Source organism: Panthera tigris, chromosome A1 (genome assembly GCF_018350195.1).
Source record: "Panthera tigris isolate Pti1 chromosome A1, P.tigris_Pti1_mat1.1, whole genome shotgun sequence".
NCBI lineage: Eukaryota > Metazoa > Chordata > Mammalia > Carnivora > Felidae > Panthera > Panthera tigris.
Genome location: NC_056660.1, coordinates 72,029,427 through 72,051,447, shown reverse-complemented (window position 1 = coordinate 72,051,447; position 22,021 = coordinate 72,029,427). Strand labels below are relative to the sequence as shown.

The 22,021-nt window shown below is 35.4% G+C and overlaps 1 protein-coding gene across 12 annotated transcripts in view; it reads left to right on the top strand.

Moving 5' to 3' along the window:
- FGF14 (fibroblast growth factor 14) overlaps positions 1–22,021 on the top strand; it is a 612,361-nt gene that overhangs the window by 475,355 nt on the left and 114,985 nt on the right. For 8 of the 12 annotated variants that reach the window (XR_006215265.1, XM_042979809.1, XM_042979797.1 and 5 more), the window contains 2 exons: positions 11,554–11,664; positions 17,620–17,723. Coding sequence is in view for 9 of the 12 variants with exons in the window: in XM_042979787.1 (XP_042835721.1) it covers positions 11,554–11,664; positions 17,620–17,723 (215 nt within the window). In the remaining 3 variants the exon portion in view is untranslated. Of the gene's footprint in view, positions 1–11,553; positions 11,665–17,619; positions 17,724–22,021 lie in introns of those variants that run through there. The other 4 variants (XM_042979791.1, XM_042979803.1, XM_042979795.1 and 1 more) reach the window with 4 other exon arrangements.

The window sequence follows — 22,021 nt, the reverse complement described above, 5'->3', positions numbered from 1 at the left end:
AATTTGTCTGGTACTCTTTTTAATTTTAATCTTGTAATATGTGTAACTGTAACCCGCTATGGCTTTAATTTTCATTCCCCCAATGACTACTGATGTTGTGCATCTTTTCATGAACTTTGTTTTCATCTACAAATATTCTGATAAAATTCTCTATAGTTTTGTGTATTTGATTTATTGGAATCTTGTTTTCTTATTATTGAGTTTTAAGTCTTTATGTATTAGTGGATACAAGCCTTTATTGAGGTACAAACCATGTGAATATTTTCACCCAGTCTGTGACTTGTCCTAAAGTCGTTTAGCAGTTTATTTTGGAGTGGAAGTTTTTGAATTTTTATACAGTTCAGCTTATCAATGTTTTCTTCAGTGGATCATGCTTTTGGTGTTGTCTCTAAGGCCAGGACAGGGTATATCATTCAAGGAGCTCAGGGCGAAATGAAAATGCAAGGCCTATGGTTAAAAAAAACTGATAATAATTTCAAGATGGTATCAGCAGAACATTAAACCAAAGTGGGGCCTTTCTAATAGCATCTATAGTATATATTTAAGTGTGTGTAGCATATTTCCATTTCTCCTTTCCTGGTATTTATACTATTGCCATCTTACGTTTCACTTTTACACGTTATAAACCCCACATTGCATTATGATTTTTGCCTAAATGGTCAATTATCATTTAAAGAGGTATAAATAACAAAAAATGTATGTCTTGACCTGTGTATTTACTATCACCAGTGCTCATTATCTTAGATTAGATACATATTGCTCTCTGATATCATTTTCTTTGTCTCTGAGTACCTTCCCTCAACATTTCTTGTAATGGAATCCTTCTGATGGTATACTCTTTCTTTTCTGTGTGTCTAAAAATTTCTTTATTTTACCTTTGTTTTTTAAAGATATGTTCACTATTTTAGAGTTTTAAAATATTTCTCTCAGTGCATTAAAGATATTGCTACATCGTTTTCTTGCTTGAATTGTTACAAACAAAATATCCGCTGTCTTTCTTGTCTTTATTTCTCTATGTAATGTGTTTTTCCTTATGGGGGGGGAAGAGATTGTTTCTCTATCACTGGTTTTGAGTACTGCCAGTAAGATGTGTCTTGATGTAGTTTTTGTCATATTTCCTGTCTTTAGAATTTGTTAAGCTATTTGGATATTGGATACATTTTACCAATTTGGAAGTTTTTCAGCCATTATTTCTTCAAATCTTTTTCCTTCTTGTCCTGTTGATAATCTCTTCTGGAGACTTCAGTTAAACATGCCTCTTGTCGCTTCAAGTTATCACACAACTAAGGCTCTGTTTATTTGTTTAATTATTTTTTCTCTGTGGGTTTCATTTGGAACCATTTTTATTGCTATGTCTTCAAGTTTACCCTTTTATTTCTGCAATTGGGAATCCACAATTAAACACAACTGATGTTTTTGTTTTTGTTTTTCATTTCACAACTTGTGCCTTTCATCTATAGAAGTTCATTTGGGGCCCTTTTTGTGTCTTCTGTGTCTCTACTTAATTTTTGAATTATGCAATACAGTTATAATGACCTCATGTCCTTTTCTAATATTCTAACATCTGAGGATGTTCTAGTTCAGTTTGATGTATTGATTTTTCCCCTTGTTACAGGTGAAATCTCTGTGTTTCTTTGCATGCTTGGTAATTTTTTATTGGATTCCAAATATTTTTAATTTTACTTTATTGAGTGCTCAAAATTTCCTATAAATATTCTTGAGCTTATTCTGGGATGCAGTTAATTTCCTTTGAAATGGTATACTCTTTCGTACTTGTTTTTAGGATTTTTTAGGTGAGACTAATGCAGGACTCAGACTACGGTTAATTTTTCTCCCTATTGAAGTAAGACCCTATTTATACTCTGCTCAATCCCCATGAATTATGAATTTTTCCAGTCTGACTAGTGGGAACAGGTAGTGTTTACAGTCCTGTGTGTTTTTGAGGCAGTGTTACCTCTAATCCTCTCAGATGGTTTTCCCCAAACAGGGATGGTTTCCCCACATAAACTGTAGATCAATACAAAGCTGAATACTCACAGGAACCCTCTGCAGATCTTAGATGTTCTCTCTTTCAGCAGCTCTCTCTTTCCCAATCTACTGTATGCCATCTACTTTGGTCTCTCTGGACTTTAAGTTCAATTTCCTCAATTTAGGAAGTCCACTGGGCTCCCTGCCCTTCTCTATGCCCTGGAATCTCTCTCAGGAAATAGTAGGACTCACCTTATTTCTTTACCATCACTCAGGGACTACTGTTTTTCATTTCCTGATGTCCAGTGTCTTGCAAAATTCAATTTGTGATTTTTTTATTGTTTCCTGTGAAAGAGTGCTTCTGGTCCCTGTTACTCTATCTTGGTTAGATGTAAAAATCACTTTTTAAAGAAAGTCTGCATAATTATGAAACTCTCTCAGATTATGCCATATAGTTCATGTAACATTCACATTCTTTTTCACTCATATTTCCAGCACCAAAATTTGTTTATTGTAATAGTATTTGAATATAAAATATTATCAAGTGTTAATACTACTCTTGGCCTTTGTTACTCAAGCCATTCAGTTATATTTGATTAACCTCAAACTTTATGAAGGACATAGAGAGAGGCATGATTAATATTTATAATATGCGATTATATTTTATCTTATAATAAGTATAAAAAGGCTTTTTGGATGAGCTGCAAGAAGTGAAAAGATTATCAAAGTCAAAGAATGTCGTTTTGGCCACTTAAGTGGCAAAGTGGTCCCACACTTTGCTATTGTGTGTGTGTGTGTGTGTGTGTGTGTGTGTGTGTGTGTGCATGCCACACTGTGAAAAAAAGTATCACAAGTTTAATTTCCAAATTGTGAGTATTTCAAGATGGCACAGCTTCCTTTTAGAATTCCAAAGAGGTTTGTAGTAGTTATTGCCAATAGTGGTTTTCTTAATTTAAAAAATCCTGTAATGAAGAAATAGAAAGAAGAGTTATCATTGAACATTTAGAGGCTGGTTGAATAAGCATAGAATATTCTAGTAATTTAACTAGAAATACATAGTATTATGTGCTTATTGAAAATATATTGCTAAGATTTTGAACACTCCTTTGAGATACTTGTCTGAAAGCAGCAGTAAGAACACAAATACCAAAATGTATAGAGTTAAAAAAATAAATATTATTTAGGTAGCAACTGACCTTAAGTATCTCAGAGTCCACTCTTCCTATGACAATAGCATTTGAAATTTTAAGTAAAATGCTTAGTTATTTGCTTGGCAATCTAGGAAATATTATGTCCTCAGTAAGCCAGCAGCATGGTCATTTCTGATACCTAGGCTAATGTAAGGAAATTGCTATAAAATATCGTCAAAATATTGTTAAGTTTCTTTTAGTATTTGATGTCATTGATGAAGAATTTGAACATGAATGATGTGTTCATATTTGTAAGTGTTTCAGACTCCACACAGAGTGACACATCAACACTGAACGAGACAGAGCATACCACTTCTTTGCATTTGCGTGTATGTTTTCTGGCCAGGAGGAAATGAAATAATTGATAAATTAGGAATCCTTGACAGAATATATTATCAGCAAAGCTTTCTTTAGATGTAACAATAATAATGCTTGACTTGAACCCTACTTGTTGTCACTGAAGGACACACATTTTTCGTTCTTAAATATGTACAAGAATTTTTTATATTATCTTTTGCAATTACATAATTAACATTTATAATTTATTTTTAAATATATAATTAAAATTTAGAAGGAATATGTTAGCAAACCAAAACACACGTATTTTATCATTATTTATCTTTGTAAGTGATGAATAAATAAAGGGAAACAGTAGATTCAATGTTTGGCCATTTTATTGTTCAATTCCAAATTATGTTGGGGTCATAGGACCTCCAGTGTGTTTCTAATATGTTAGAATCTTGCAATTAGAGAACCTCAATGGAAAATAGTATTGGAAGAGGATACTTTTATCTGAGATCCAGAAATGTGTTCCCTTTTGGAGCTTGTAGACACTGGATATTCACAAAGCTAGTGATAGTTCAACCCTGCATTAGGAATCCCAAAAATTACTCTTAGATCTGTATGCTCCTTGGAGTTGAGGGTCACATATTAAGCAAGATATTATGGCCTGCCTTCCCTTTAGTCATCTTCTTAAGTGTCTTCCCCAAGAAGATGCTCTACCCACTGTTGTTTCCTTAATGTACACTACTAAGAGGGATTTTTTTTTTTTGGCTCAAATTGTTTTGGGATTTTTTGTTTAATTATTAGAATTTCCATTTCAAAACCCACATTTATCTCAAGCATGCTCTGCTCCTTCAATTCTTAACTAAGATATAAAAAATGCATCTTGCCTCGAATGCCATTTAGGGTTTATATATAGATTCTTTTTAAAGACGAATGAAATAAATTCAGTCATTAAATATTTGTTGAACAGCTACTCTGTGCAAAGAATAGTGATAGGCTACTTTGAATAACAGATGATACAAATTATCAAGGGGTTTATAATGTACTTGCAGGACAGGAAGACACATAAACCCAATAATTTCACACATGACTAATTGGCATGGAACCATATTATACATTTCCCTTACTCCCCTCAGTAGACAGCAAGCTCTTTGAGGGCAAGAACTATTTTTTTTTTATGCAAGGTTCTATCTCTAGTGCCTGCAGGCATAAGATTCTGGTAGGCAGAGGTGGAGAGCCTATTATAGTTTGTAGAATCAGCAGTTAAAATTGAACAGACATAGTAATGCATTGAATTGGGGTGGTGATCAGGCAACCATTCGGAAGTAGCTGACACAGGATTCTTAGAGGCTGGGCCCTGGGGGTAGCATGGGGGCAATTTCCAGAGGAAATTGATTGAATGCCATCCTAAGGAATTATCAAAAACATAGCAGGTTTTCACATACCTTTAGTTTATTTATCACTTTCCTAATGTCCCTACCGCACCCTTTTCCCTCAGCCCTTTGGAAGAGCTCTTGAACATGGTTTATTTTTATGGCTGAATTATATGATAATTTATGGCTTTGAGTAAATTATTCACAATGCTATTTTCTGCTACTAAGAGTGCCAAAATCTAATTAGATCTGCCACAAAAATGTCTATTCCAAAAGTTGCTTTTTACCCTATAAAAAACATGTGATTTTTCCATAGCTAATAGAGAAGTGACATTTAAGAACCTGCACTGATAACCAACTAGTACCGAAATTTATGTGTAAACAAACATGGTATGTGTGATGTATACACATTTTTATATTTTCTGTGTAAAAACACATGCCATATTGTGCATTTTTCAATTTAAATAATGATTACAAATATATCCATCATTCTAAGGATTATCCTGATTTCTCTTTTGTCAGTCTGCACATTGTGTGAAAACAATTTTTGTGACAGTGATTGATTTAAATGAATTCACTTCTGAGAGAGTGATTGTTTTCATTTAAAATGTTGGGTATTTTTTTTTTCCTGTATCTGAAGGCACTTGAACTGCTTTGCATTTCTCTCAGTTCTGAGTATTGAGGCTAATATATTATGAAACATTTTTTTGAAATATATGCACATTAGCTGTCATTATTTCTACTTTAATTAATGTCAGAGAGCATAGTTAGCACAGAGTTTCAAACAAGGAGTATCCTCAAAACATTTTTAGTAAGATGTGCAAGCACAGTCAGTATTTAAAAAAGAAAACAGAAGGAAAAAGGATAATTAAAACAAAGTTTTCATATTTTCCTAAGCAGAGTAAATATTCTGAATGTGTATCTTAGAAGACAATAAAGAACTCTAACAGTCTTATGAATTGAAAACTATTTTTGCATTTTTTTACATGGCTAGCTAAAATGTAAGTGTGGGATTTCAGATATTTATTTTCCTTCAATTATCAATTGAGAGTCGAGTTTGTAGGGGTTTCAGATATATCAGTACTGAAAACAAGGGCTTATTTTTAACATTCACTAGAAGAATGTCACCAAACCTTCTTATCCTATTATTTTTATGAAAAACAAATGAGAATGTTCATCAATATAAGCTTGTTTAACACATGTAATATTTTCACTGTTTTATATTCAAGCATACTATTAATTTGGGGTGATGTTCTGTTTTTATCATAGTAGATGTATTCTTAACGTTTTCAAATACTTTTGACTGACTTCATGTTAGATATGAATAGGTAGGTCGTCATTGCTCCATTACTCATTTGTGGACTTGTTTTCAACCACATAATCCTTGTGAAGGAATTGTCATCTTTGCTGTTTTCTTGGCGTTAGATTTTTTTTCTTTGAGTATCACTATTAATCCATATTATCTCTGTCAGATTTTTTCCCTAAAATATCTTAACTTTAGTTAAACTAGGTAATAGAACTTATAAGTATACTTAACCAGGAAGACATAAACTTCTGCATTTTGCAGAGCACTTATTGGGAACAATGACTGACAGCAGGACACTGTGCCAGTCCCTCAGAACTAGAGAATGCCCTGAACCTGCCTCAGGTACTTCAAGGACCTCATATGACATGTGAACCTGAAGACTCCAAAGTCAATCCATGTAAACTATTAGCAAAGCTTAATTTCTTTCTCAGTTTTGGGGATGACAATCAAACAGGAAGTTCTAGTATTGGGTCTTCACACGCTACATTGCATTGCCTTTCCTTTCTTTTTGGGAGAGAGGCAGCCCATGATGGATGCTCTTTTTTAGAGACTTGTACTCCTGTTGCAGCTGCCCAGACTGGTTCTTGTCCATTCTGGAAGTCATGTGAGATACTTTTGGTCTTTCCTGTCAATGTTTCCTTCACAGAATCATGAAATAATACGTATAAGTGAGCTGTCCAGCACGTATTAGGCTGAAGTTGAGTCTTGCTATAGAGAGAAAACATGGAGGGTTATGTTGTCCTCTACATGGTAGATCGAGAAATTTAGTCATGCCGTTGCCGGACCACATATAGCTGCTGTGATTTGCTTTCTCAGGAAAATTGTTTTGTTTTCTTTTGTGTTTGTCATGGATATTTGGCTTCATACTTTTGGCCTTTGAGGAAAGAGCTTGTTTCCTTCTGTTTTAATTATTTGAAAGAGTGACCTCATGCTATAAACGGTGATATTGCACTATGGCTAGTTTTATTAGTGAGGATCATAGTGAGTGTTTTATGGACATGTGGCTAAGCACAAAGAGAAACTAATAAGTGGACTCCAGAAAATTTGGGGCAACCCAAATGGAATTAATCTACAACAGTAATATGTATTTAGGTTATTTGCAAGCATGTATGAAATGTTATCGTTACACATCCTTTGTCAAAAGGCATTAATATGTTTTATTAAAAAATCTCCATTTTCATTATAAAATTATAGGAGATTTTTTAAATAATAAAATGTTGAAAAACATATAGGAACCAGCAAAATATATTTATATTTCACATTTTTGTGTGTTGTTTCCCATGTATTTTCCCTATGGATAGTATTTCTTATGTGGTCATGCTCATATTATATACACATACGTCATTACACAAAAGTTTATAATACTGGGGATTTAGTTTTAAGTTAGAAGTCTGGAAAATACAATTGCCTGGTCAAAACTTTTGGTCATTTTTTAGGCTTTACTGCCATCCTGGATTTCATGTTATTACAATTTTCACTCTTATTAGCAATATATGAAATGACTAGATAATTACCCAGTCAGCATTCATTTAAGAAATCTATATTGCCCAGTTCCTATTTGTCTAGACCCTAGAAATGTAACAGTGAGCATATCATACATCTCAGTTTTCTTTGTGAAACTTAGAGTACAGTTTGGAGACAGACATCAATCACATAATTGCACAAATAAATGTGAAATTCAAATAACGAATTATAAAGCAAAATAGTAACATTTATTAACCTCCATGGTTAACACAGATTTAGGTTGTATTATTTCCTGTACCTTTTAATATATTAAAAACATTTCAAAATGAAGTAGTTTTGATGTTTGGCTAATGTGAATAATGCTGTAGTTTTTTAAAAATAAGTAATGCCCATGAAGAATGCTGCCATGAAAGTGTTTAAAGAAGGAATCTGAACTCATTTGAGGTATCAGGAAAGTGCCCCAGAAGAAGAATTGATGGAGCTGAACTTCAGAAGGAGAAAAAGAAGTTAAATACTCAAAGATGTGTGCATGTGGGTATGTGCACACAGATGTGCAAGGGGGCATATTTATGTAGAGACAGGGAAGGTTAAGGGGACAGGATAAATGTGGAACATTATGGGATATTTGTAGGCAGCCCACAGTGACCGGGGCTGGGCTATACAGGGGATGGAGTGGAGTAGTAGAAGACAATGCAGGGCATGTGAGTAGTTCAGTGAGTGGCCAGAGCCCCTGCATGTTTACTGATCTGCTGGATGGAATGGGCCCACTGCAGGTGCAAAGATCACCCAGGAGAGGCAATGAGGGGCCTGAAGAACTGCTGGCAGTGCAAATAGAACAAGGAGCAAGTGAGAGAGATCTTGAAGACAGCATCTGCAAAAACTGAGCAATTCTTTAGCCGGAATGGCAAAGGCAGGCAGTGTTGAGACCTTTCACATGAGTTGATGAGTCAGCGATACAAGTACCTTCTGGCTGGAGTTGGTGGAGGAGGGAGAATGACACAGATGAGTTTAAACCTACAGTGTTAAATCTGCAACTTTGGTGAGGGTTTCATGAGTGGAAATTTATTGGGAATGTGGCCAATGGCAAAGTGAGGTGGATCATAGAAGAGATTTTCAAGCACTTTGATTCTTTCTAACTTCATGTGATTGTTTTAATCACTGATTTGGCCCTAGGTATGCAGGGTTTGGGTTTATATACAGCTGTGGTTAATCTTTAAAATCTAGTTTAAAAAAAAGAAAACAAGATTGGTTTGCATTTTAGTTTAGATTCTTAAGATGGTTCGGGCCAATTGTTCAACTTCCAGAGGCCACACAGTTTAGTGGTTAAAATGTAGACCATGTTCAAACCCCAGTGGAGCACTTGTCAGTTTTGTGTTCTTTGTCAATTACTCCATCATTCTGACTCCACCTTCTCATCTTCAAAGTGGGATTTCTAATAAGTAAGTTGTGGTTTGTTCAATGAGTTAATCCTGTGACGTACTTACCACAGTGCCTGGCGCCTGGGAAGAGCACAGTCAGTGTTATTATGGTTCCTCAAAAAGAGAACATCAAATAATGTGAAACTAGATGCATAGAAATCAATTTGGTTTCATTTCTTTGAAATTGAGTGAGAACTCAAAACTATGGTTTCGTTCTTTGCTCACACATTGCTCAGACTTATGTCCTCCAGTCCCATCCATGTTGTCACAAATGGCACAATTTCCTTCTTTGTAAAGGCTGAATAATATTCTGTTGTGCACATATACCACATTTTCTTTATCCATTCACTTGCTGATGCGCACTTAGGTTGTTTCCATATCTTGGCTATTGTGAATAATGCTGTAGTGAACATGGGGCTGTAGATCTCTTTGAGACCCCGATTTCATTTCCTGTGGCTGTGTACCCAGAAGTGGGATTGCAGTATCAAGCGGATTGGTTGTTTAATTTTTAATTTTTGAAGGAACCTCCATACTGTATTCCACAGTGGCTGCATCAATTTGTATTCCCACCAACAGTACACAAGGGTTCCACTCTCTCCACATTCTCACCAATACTTGTTATCTCTTGTCTTTTTGATAATAGGAAAAGCAACAAAAAAAAAAAAAGAAGAGGAAGAAGTGTTCTCTTTAAATGCGAGGGAGCTTGTGGGGGTTATGTGTCTTTTACTGCCTTGCCTGACCTACTTAATTCAAGTAGTAGCTAAAATGTAGAATTATTAACACTAAGTGATTCAAAACATAAAGCTTTTACAGAGGATTGTCAATCTCTGAAATTCCTTGTATGTCCTCATGGCAATTAAAAACCTGACTTTTTACCTTTGTTCTCTTCTTTTCCATGCCATTTATTTGCAGTGATGAGCATAAATACAATGCAGCATAAATAAGAAAAGAAGTCCTCAATACGTAGAGGGTCAATAACCCAGTCAAATTTTACTGAGTGAATGGCAGACTAAGGTGCAAGAGTAATTTTTCCCACTAATGCACTTCTTAGAATTGTGTGATTTTTAAAGGTATTACTACAGAATAAGGAGCATATGTCACACAATCCCAATAATAACTTAGATTGTTTTTTAATCCTAGTCTTCTAGAAGCATCTATTATATTTAGTCACACTGATGTGATGCTGTGGTGTTCATGCAGTATTCCCCCCAGATTTTCTTCACTATCATATGATCTTTGAAGAAAATCTAAGCACCAAAAAGTCATTTCTCAAATTATTAGTTATATTATATGTCCATAATAATAGATATTGACATTGTCTTTAGTTTCTTGAGGACTAAACAAAAGACTAAGGGTATTCTGGTTTGGAAGAACTTTTTTTTTTTTTTTTTTTGACATGTGTGTTTTTTTGTTTGTGTTCACCTGTTGGCAAATCCGCAAATTTTCTGTCAATTACAAGATGGTAGCCTTCATCGTTCTGTGCCATTCTACTGTTTGATAGCATGATCGTATTTGCATGTCCCATTCAGCGATTGTGGAGAGGTGCCAGTTGCCATGGTGATGAATATGATGTCCAACATCATATCTAGTCATAAAACAAGGATGGCCTTTGAAAAGCCACATGTAAATATTTATTTTCAAAGGTACAGCTGGCTCTTTGTGAAGCCTGGGTCACTTGAATGGTTTTCTTTTCAATGAATCATCAAATGAAAAGTCTGTTACCATATAATTTCCCTTTTTTGCTTTAATAAACTTCCACTGTCCTCTATCCTTGGCCCTTTTGGCTAAGAATCAAAATCCACGTTATATAATTTCACTCTTTTTTAGTTATAAATGTGTGTAAGCTGTCTAATTCGTCCAGATTATGGCCACAGAGCTGACCTGGCAGCATAGGTTTGTTATGGTGCCTCACCCTGAGCTCAGAAATCTACTGTCCCATTTTTCTGTGGGTCATGCATGAGTACTAGATGCTTCCATGCCAGTCAGGCTGACCCTTTAGACATCAAAGAGGCATTCTCCATAATGGGGCTTTTTCTAAGAATGCATATCAAAATGTTAGTATGATTTTTTTTATTATAGGCTTTTCACCTTTTGGGATTACTTGTCAAATTAAGTAAAAAGAAAAATCCATTAAAAAGCCTTTAATAAGGCTTCTTAGAAGCAGAAGTTTGCACAACTCTTGTACTACCATCCTGAATGATATTAGACTATTAGACTAATTAGTTTAGGACTTAGCTAATAATTAAACGAATAGATTATTAAGTAGCTCAACTGTGTTAATTAATAATTTAAATCCACACATTAGTTTCATAAAAGGACCTATTTTATGCTGCTGACACATGCAACTTATGACTACCTTTTCCTCACCTTTACTGATCAATATGCTCTAAGTTTGATTCAGACAGAGGAATCTGGGAGATAGAGAGTGAAAAGTGCTACTTCTATCCAATGCCCTCTTCTGAAAAAGAAAGAAAAGAATCAGAAAAAGAAAAAAAGAAACTCTATTCTGACACATTGTGAGGCTTATGATAACTATGTTTGCCTTTCAGATCCCCAGCTCAAGGGTATAGTGACCAGGTTATATTGCAGGCAAGGCTACTACTTGCAAATGCATCCCGATGGAGCTCTCGATGGAACCAAGGATGACAGCACTAATTCTAGTAAGTGACAACCTCAGGCCACCCATTAACACAGTTGGTAGAAGCTATGCTGCTGCTTAAATGACTTCTTAAAATACATTTACAAATACTTGTTGTGTTGGTTCATTTTTACAAATGTTACACACTAGAATGCCATTTACCATTGTACTTGGACCACATGGATGAAAACATTAACAGCAACAAAAGAAAGCTATCATTTTAAGATAATTAGAGGTTATTTTCTCTCTTTCTCTTTTTTTCAAAATGATTGTTACATCCAGCATTATTGTTACTTTTAATCTTCATTATCCTAAAAGTGAAATAAGGACACCAGTGCATCCAGATGAAAGTTGAATCCATGTTTACTTTGGAAGTACTGTTTTTATCAGGCTTGTAGCTTTTTAATGATAATTGTGGAAATTCAAGAGCTGTAAGGATTAGTTGTTTCAAATAATGGAAATGGAATTTTTCAAATTCTTTGCATTCAACCAGAAAAGATAGTATCTTTTTTGTAGAGAGGATGCGAAAGTTCTGTACCTTTAAATACATTGTACAAAATGTTTACATTATATATTTGGGTCTGTGATGATTTTTCTTTAGTTGAAAAGCCACTGACCCTCGATTGTATTAGTGTCTGCCTTCACTTTACTATTTTTTAATATATAATTCTTCTTTGTGTTTTCATTCTGGTGTCTCTTCTTAATTGTTTGTGTTTTCCCTTCCTATTTTCTGTTTATTCTGGCATAGAAGTCCTTTTAATTTAGCACATCAGTTTTAAAATAGACCCTTTCCAATGCTTGGGAGAATGAATGAAAAGCAAAAACTGATTTTATTGGAGATATTTATTCACATATTAACAGTGGATCAGGAGTGCATATGAATCTTTTCCTCCATTTAACATTAGCCCTTCATTTATAGAACATCATTCCATGAGAAGAAGGGAGGATTTGAATACGTATAACAAAATTATAGGCACTTTCTGTTTTAAGTTCTAGTAATCCAAATTTTAGTAGCCCCAAGATCATCTAATAATATAAAGCAGACTGTTTTTGCATTTGATGTCACTATGCGAAGTGTCAATATTTTTCTAGCCATTGTGTTTACCTTTTAGAATTTGGACCTTGCATCATTTAAATTTTTTTTCAACCTAAAAATGTTCTGTTTATCTGCATTTTCTTCCTTTTCAATCTCTGATCTTTTTCTGTCTTTGTGTCTATTATGTTGTCCTTTTGTCCTTTTAAACTTTTCTCTATTGTATTTGTTCATTGATTTTTTTTGTCAAGTGGTTTATTTCCTTCTTTGATTTAGAGAAAAGGGAAGGTAAAGCAATTCAAACACAAGGAAGAAAGAGAAAGCATTTTTATTCTTAAGACTGATGTCAACCATTGTTTACTTGTTGGGATTTTGATATTGAATTGAACTTTTTAAAATTGTAAGGACTTGACCATCTTTGACCTATGAAAGATGCCAGTTTCTTCTGGTTCAAACTAATACATGTGTGTCTGTTCATTTTCTTCTCCCTATCTTTATCTCCTTACCCATTCTTTGACAAAAGGCATTCTGTTTTTCTTATGTCTTATACTTGTGGGAGTCATGGACTCTCAAGATTTGTTAAGTTCTGATGTCTTCAATGTTTTCTGATTTCCTTTGACCAAAATCCAGTGGAGCATGAGGAATAGTTTTCCATAACTCTGATTACTGCAAAAACTGTGACATTCTGACTTAGAGTTTGAGGCCATCCCTTATGACAAAGTTTTTAAGAAAGGAAATAAACCATAGCTATATGAAAATGCTGCTTAGTTTCTCAGAAAAATAATTCTTTTCACAGGTTTTATGCATTTTTCCCTTACCTTCTTCTTTGGTTTTTGTAATGCCAAACAAGTTGGTTATTTTTAACGATGGGAATCAATATCAAATTAAGGTGTGTTAGGTAGACACTATCTTTTAAAAGCGTATTGCTTCAGAATTGAATAAGGAGCACAATATTTTCTAAACTGTGAAAGTGCAGATTTATACATTATCTGCACACACACACACACACACACACACACACACACACACAATTGTATCTGGTTACGCAAACAGTATTAAACACCAAACTGGAAAACTGAGATTAGACACCAAAAGACACACGACCTTCTGTTCTCTAAATGTGTGGGGCTTGTTTTCTCCTACTGTGTAACCACACTTGAAGGAACAAGAGTCTGGCAGCACTTGCAGTCCTCTCTAATCCCCCTAATACTGTCGAGGAACAATTTAAACAATAAAGAGGGGACAGGATCTCCTGTAGAGAAGCCACAGAACCAAGTTCTAGTGCCCACACTCAAGGGGCTTGCATTCCTGTGCAAAGAGCTGTCTCACACCTTCTGTTCCATTTTATGTGCCCTTTTGGCCAGTTGGGTTAGTTCTGTTACCATTTCAACATTTTCCAAAACATAGCAGAATGGAGAGAAACAGGGTGAGATACAGGTTCTCTCCTCAAAAGGCCATTAAAAATTATACGACCATAAAACTTAATAAAACATGGCAGGACTGCGGTAGTTTTATAAAAGCCGTGGGAATTACTGATTCACTCTACTTTTGTGTGTCATCACTTTGTAGTTGAAAAACACATTTTTTAGATGGAATTTTAAGATTATTTTCTTTTCTCTGGTTCATTACAGTAGTCTTATGAATCTTCAGAAAATCATAAACCATGAAAAGTATTCTATAAACATGAGGGTGAGCACTAGAGATGCTGGCAGGCGGGTCCTGGCAGCACTGCCCTTTTGGTTTGACGAAGGGTGTGATGTAAGAATTCACAAATACATTCCAGATTTTTGATAATCCTCTGAATCCAAACCAAAGACTAGTAATCTGTAAGTAGGAAAAATAAGGAGAAATAATCTAAAGGTCACCATGCTGCCACCTTGAAAGTTACTATATGACAAAACTGAGGCTTGAGCCTTCAAATCTTCATGATTTGAGTTGGACACATATCCCCACAACTGAACATGAGCTTATTTAGAACTAGGTACAGTCAGAACGACCCTACTAAGCTGCCTTTGTCAAGATTTTTAGGTGAGTTGAGAAGAGAGAGAAAGGCCAGCAGACAGGTGAGCCTGATCCTAACATCCTCCCCAGGTTTTCCAGCCCGAGATTTAGAAATCTCCGGGGAGGAAAGTGCCATGACAGTGATTGATGATGGGTGATTGGTCCTAATAGAGAAGATACTGTAGCAACTTGACTGCTTACTATTGGCATCTATGTGCCCTGGAGAGATCTTTCACAGAAAGAAATTAGTACACAGGTTACTTCATCACACACTCATTTTCAGGGTATATTCTTTTAAAATTCTTAGAGCTTCCCATCTATCTACTAAACATTAGCCTTACCATGAACTATGGCATTTGATTAGGGTGTAGTTTTCTTTTCCCCTAGTTTGCTTTTGGGGATGTCCTGAGGTTTTCCTGTGCTCTTAAACTTAATTGCTCCCATCACCAGATTTAATAAATGCTACAAGCACCCCTCTCATCTTAGAAATTCCCGACCTGATAATTTGATGTGTAAAAATTGCCCATCACTCACAGCTACCACCATGCTACAGGCCTTGGGATGGCTGTTCCCATCTTGGCTGTACTTTAGCATCATTTGAGGAGCTTTTTAAAAAAATTTCCTTATGCCCTAAACCCTAAACCCACTTCCAGAGATTCTTATTTAATTTAATTAGTCTGTGGTTGGGCATGGATATTCTGCTTTATGAATACAGCTAATTTTAAAGTATAGCCGGGGTTGAAAATCACTACTGTACGGAAAACTAGAGTGTTCCACGAAAGAAATAAAGTAGCATGAACATCTTATTATTCTGAACTCCCCTAGGCTTTGTGACATTGCTTTATAATTATATAAAATACAAAAGGAATGGAAAATATAATGATGTCTCAATTAACATGGGTATCTGTAGTTTTAATTAGCACCATGGATTCATCATGATCAGCTCTGAATGGGCTTCCACATGACAGTGGTTACATGGATTAGCTTTGATTTGTCTTTCTGTAAATGGTAATAACTGACATCTTGGAATTCAGGTCCCAACCAAAATCCTAGGGAAAAAAACTATTTTCTGGAAAGGTCATTTTAGGCTATCATCTATAATTTTTCTCTTTCCTATACCATATTATTTTGATGAGTTCATGACGTGCTTACTTTCTAGAATTATACCATCTGGCCTCTATCAAATATATGGCACCTACAAATACCATTAGGAGTGTGTAGAGATTAGAATGAATGGGTTAAGTTAGAATAGTTTTCAAGGACAGGCATCCAACTATGTTTTTTTTTCTCCAGAACTTTTACACCTAAATCAGGAATTGTTCTATGGTACCCATCCTTTCAAAATATAAGGGAGATAGGAGAGTTTAGGTGTTCTGGCTAAGAGAGATATTAGCCAATGGTCCTGTTCCACAAAAAAGAAATACTGAGTTACAATGACACAAGTACCATGTACTGTTCAATGACTCCCACTCATGTTTACTATTAAGTAATAGAAGTGAGCAAGCATAAGCCTCATTCTTTTATAACATAAGCCTCTAGAATCTTATGGAAAACAGTCCAAAGATAGCTTGAATCATGAAAGCTATTATCCACTTAATCATTTTGTCCCTGAGTATTCCTTTAGGGATGATTATCTATGACCATGGCCTGCCATGTTCCTTTCATCACAGGCATCTTGACATCTTGGGATCAGTAACATGTAATACTTGGAAAAGAAGGTATAAGTTTCCCCCACCCTTCAGAGAAAAAATGTGATGCCTCAGAATTAAATAGAAATTAATTTATAAAGTACATTTTTAATTATACACTGAATAGACCCATAGATTGAAGCCAAAATTACCCACACTTTTCAAATTATTTGTCTTTTGTGGAATACATTTGAGAACCTAAACCTCAGGTATTTTGTTTACATGTTTACTTCAACATTTCAGGGTTGTCGTTGCCTGTTCTGGCCTGATCCAGTTAGTTGGAACTACTCTTGAATTAAGACCTTGAGTGGGAGCAGATAACCTCACTGTGAATAATTAATAGCTCTCTTAAAAATGTATATACGTTAAGGTCCCCCAAATCATGAAGCAGTTAATACTGAGGATGGTGCTAGAATACCCACAAAAGAGTCAACATGTAACCCCAGGATGACAATGTGTTAAAGGAATGTTAAGACTTTTTTTTAAAACTCAGTGATAACATTGCTATCTGTACTATGTAAAATAATAGAAAAATACTTTTCTGGTCAATAAGGGAAGAAATGAAACATGGAAACATAAATGAGTTTTTATCTCACAGATGGGTAAAATTGAACACTTTCCCCTCTTTTATTTTAGTTATCACTCACAGTTTTATGAGATATTAGTAAAAAAAAAATGTCTCTCTTTAAAATGTGCATGCCGTTCAGTATGATTCGTTCTTTCTAAATTGAGCACATTGGCAGGTACACACCTTTTCTGGGCTCTGCTGGCATCTCATGTTGGTTCAGCAACACTAATTTAGTTTTGAAATTACCTTTTAAACTTCTAGCCTGTCCTACACTGCAGTGATAAAACATGCTTTCTGCTTGAAAGACCAGACTAAGCATTCAACTTGGACTTTTTTGATTCCACTCTTTGAGAATCTTCACAGCTGATTTCTTTTGGCATCAAACGATGTCAGAGACTGTGATACTGGAATCATGATTACAGGCTTGAGTCTGTGTATTGGTCCACCAATTCTTTGCAATGCTATAGGTGGACTGCTGATATCTATACGTTGAAGCTCAAGGGCTGATTTTACCCATTGAAGATACGTCTTCATTAGAAAGAGAAATAAAACTTAATTAATTAGAACTTCTCAGAAGGTTGTAACATAGATGATTTTTTTTTCAATAAAAGAAATGAAAGACAGAAAAGTGATGGCAAAGCTTTGCTTCCCCTGCCCATTTGTGACAGGCCATGTTTATCTTTACAGCACTGTTCAACCTCATACCAGTGGGACTGCGCGTTGTTGCCATCCAGGGAGTGAAGACAGGATTGTATATAGCCATGAATGGAGAAGGTTACCTCTACCCATCAGTAAGTAACATGCCAAAGGTGTTGGCCATTCATTCAATGTTTGCAAAAAAAAAAAAAACCAAAACGGTAGTAGCAACAACAAAAATGAGAAGGATCTATGTCTATTGACTCTGCCATCTTGGCTTTAATATTTGATCTTTACTACAGTGCTGTAAGGGCTGTTGCTTTATTATTCATCACTGTCTGATAATATCAGTATATATGTCAAGTGGAAGAGTAATATTACCTCTTAAAATTGTGCATTTGAGTATTTTAAAAAAATGAGCTAGTTTGTAGAAAATTGAATAATTTTGAAAGGGTTGAGGTTAATATAATCTTTTATTTCCATTTAGAAATGTACTTGTCTTAGAGAGTTTCCTGAAAAGATGATTTTATAAAAAGAAACAGAATTATTATGAATTCTAAAAAATAAAATTTAAAAAGAGTAGTTCTTTTGAAACCAGGAATTCAAATTGTGTCAATGTTTTGCAGGCAAAAATACTTATAAAACGTGTATTGAATTTAAATCTAAGCAAGTCTTTCTGTTTTGTGTTAATGTATCCTAGAAGTTGAGCACCTTTTTAGCCATATGACTTCTTCTGCAATATTTATTATTTACACATAAGTCTCATTCAGATGTGCTGTATCCATACATTATAGTGGAGTCAGAATTAATTTCTGCCATAGGACCAAACAATAGAGACTTAGATGAAAGTATTTCTTTTCTCCTTTGAGCAAAAGTTGACAGGTTAAATTCATGGTACCTCAAAGAAAAATGCTCTTATTTGGGTTTGCATGTCGTGTTCATTTAAATTCTTTAAAACTCTGTTATTGCTAAATATTATCATCAAAAAACTACATGTAAACATGTATAGAGACATTACCCACGCACACGCCCGCATGCACACACACATGCACATAAAACTTAAGCAGAATCATTCTCTGGGGCATTTTCTTGAGCAAATCTGGAAAAACCTGTCAAAGAAAATGAAATTCGAGCTGCGGATTCCCTCTGCGGTGAACTGGAAAATGTTCTTGTTATTTTAGAAGCTTCATCTGAGTTCCCTAAAGGGTGTTCCTGCACACAGACCTGAGCCTCACATGATGTAAATTGTGTTCTGTTGCCCAAAATGAATATTCAACAGACTGAGAGCAAGATCAAGCTAGAATTCCCTATCCTCCCCTTTCAGAGAAGTATGATTCAGATAAAGATCACTTTCTGGAGATGCCTTCTTTCAGATACAAGTCAATTTTATGAATTTGACATTTGTTCTGTTATTTTTGTTTCTTTCTTTCCCCCCAGGTCATCTTTGACATACCTAAAAATTATTAGTTGCAGTATCTGCCATAACTTCTAGGTCTCTGTTTCTGTTGATGATTTTATCATGTTGTTTGTTGTGCTCTGATACATGTGTTGATGTCAGAGGGACATGTGAATGTTTATTTTATCTTTTTGCTACTGAGGGAGGTGCTTTCTATTTCTTTTGCGATGAAGTTGCACATGAATACCATTTTTTAAGGTAATGAATATCATCTTGAGTGTGTGTCTTTGCCGAAAATGCAAGTTCAGGTTGTGTTTGGTGGAAAACAGTGCAGCAGTAATAGAAGTGATGAAGGGACTAATGGCTGGTCCATACGGCCTCCTGCCCAGGAATCAGGTCTCATAAGGCTAGCTATGGGTGACAGCATCTGCTCCGATCTGTTTCAGTGACAACTTCAGGTTTATTGTTGACCCGTTATTTTCTGTTCTCAGTGTCCCTGGTTCTCCAGTTCCTTGGCATCTGTGCCTTCCTTTTGGTGCCTTGATTCTTGACTTACAGATGTTGCCTTTCTTCTCTACCAATCTTGACTCTTTGCTTTGAATCCAGGATCTGGTAAAAGATATTCTATCTGTCCATCCCCCACCCTGTGAGATCCCCACTGCATAGGCCAGGCCCTTATAATCCTCAGCCATCTTTCAGGAAAAGGACTCCAATGCAAATCAAATGCAACTTTCAATCTTTACTATTACTCCATAGTTAAAGTGCTATTTATTTCAATGTAATGAAATGTGAACTTAAAATATTTCAGTAAAAAGAATATATTTCCAGGGCACATGGGTGGCTCAGTCAGTTGGGCGGCTGGCTTTGACTCAGGTCGTTATCTCATGGTTTGTGAGTTCGAGCCCTGCGTCAGGCTCTGTGCTGACAGCTCGGAGCCTGGAGCCTGCTTTGGATTCTGTATCTCCCTCTCTTTCTGTCCCTCCCCTGCTCGCACTCTGTCTCTCTCTTTCTCAAAAATAAATAAACATTCAAAAAAATTAAAAGAATATATTTCCATAGTCCTCTATTTCATAAGTAGTGAGTACTCACTAGGTTAATAATATAGCACAACACAATATAACAATTGCTATACTATATAATAACAATAGATCTACTTCTATAGTAATAATAATGGCTAGTATTTATATAGTAAACTCTGCCCAACACTGTTCTAAGCACTGGCCAGTATTAGCTCATCTAATCCTATTGAGCAAATGCTTTTAAAATGGTGATACTGATGCACAGAGAGTTTAAGAATCTGTGCAGTCACCCAGGTAGTAAATAGAGAACACAGGATTTGAGCATTAATAGTCTGACTCATTAGCTTACATTTTAACTGTTTCACTATAATGCTTCTATGTGCCAGACATTTTTCATCATATGGTCTGGCACCTATTCTATCTAACAAGAAGTTATAAACACATGATGATGTAAGGAAAACCTTTAGGGATTTGCTACCTAGGGAACAGATTTCATTTCAATTTTTAAGAAGTGTAATTTGAAACATGATCCTTTTCCTTTGGAGATTCTCAAACTTAAAAAAGAAATCATAGAAAATTGCATCTCTCTGGGAAAAAGTTGATATTATGTACTAAGCATTTAATATTCTTAAAATTTATTACATGTAACTTATGAAATTTAAATTTAAAAAAACTATACCGGGGGCGCCTGGTTGGCTCAGTCAGGTAAGCCTCCGACTTCAGCCCCAGTTGGTCATGATCTCATGGTCCATGGGTTCGAGCCCCGAATCCGGTTCTGTGCTGACAGCTTAGATTCTGGAGCCTGCTTCAGATTCTGTGTCTCCCTCTCTCTCTGACCCTCCCCCACTCACACTCTGTCTCTGTCTCTCTTTCAAAAATAAACATTAAAAAAATTTTTTTTAAAAAGCCATGCCACACATGGCTAACTCAGCTAAGAGGTTTTGAAGTTAAGTTGAGTAAATGCTTTAAAAGGAAAACTCCAGTCAACCTCAGGTTTAAAGAAAAAAGTAATAAAGATTAAAGTCTTGGAAATGAAGGAATCTGTTTTAAGTTTGTGCCCACTTTAAAAAGATCAACTTAATGTTTGCACAGTGAAAACTAGTGCCCAATATGGGACCAATTTTACTGAGGATCCATAGATTTAGAAGCTAGGCAATAAAACACACAGATCATTCAAAATAAATTCTGTTGAATGAAAATCACATTAGAGTTTTGATTTGAGGTGCATATTTCTATATTGGCATTTCAGGAAGTAACTCTCATAAGCCCCTGCCATCCAAATAAAGATATTCAATTTGTCAGATAATTTCACCTCCGGTAGGGGAGGTGGGACAAAAAAAAAAAGTACTAAATGAAAATAAACACATTTCTGATGCTGAAGGCACATGTTCCCTGTGGAATCTTTCCTTTTATATGACAATAGTCGTCTCTTTTGTGGTCATGATGATTATAATATGTTCCTCAGAGATGTATATCAAGAGATTTAATGTCAGATATGAATGATTTTCTCAAAGGTAGAAGACAAGCTGCAAGATGGTAGAACAGAAACTGACAAGGGAATACTTACATTAAAGAATTAGTTTAATATGATTTTGGGAAATACATGTATTTTGAACAACTATAAACTGTCTATAGCACCATGAGGAACAATTTTTTTTCAAGCAATCTGTAGCTTTGAAAGACTAAGAAAATCCTCTGTAGAGAGACATGGTTTGAAGGTAAATTCTGAATACTGAAGAACTCAGAATGAAGGAAAGGATTGTTCATCATTGGGGCACAGATAGAGAAGAGTGGAAGTCAGAATGTGTTTCTGATATGAGAAGAGGAAAAGGGGGAGGGGCGAGGAAGGAAAGACACTAATGGTGAGTAGAACCATGGGCTTTCTCGGGACACCTGGACCCCGGATCCAGCCAAGGCTCATGTTGTCATTCATGCCCCAGTCTCTGCCTCTCAAGCTTCTCGTCTATACAATTAAAATGTTTCCCTGGATACTTAAGTTAATTTGGGGGTTTTAAAATTCTGGTTTTAGTCTGTTTGA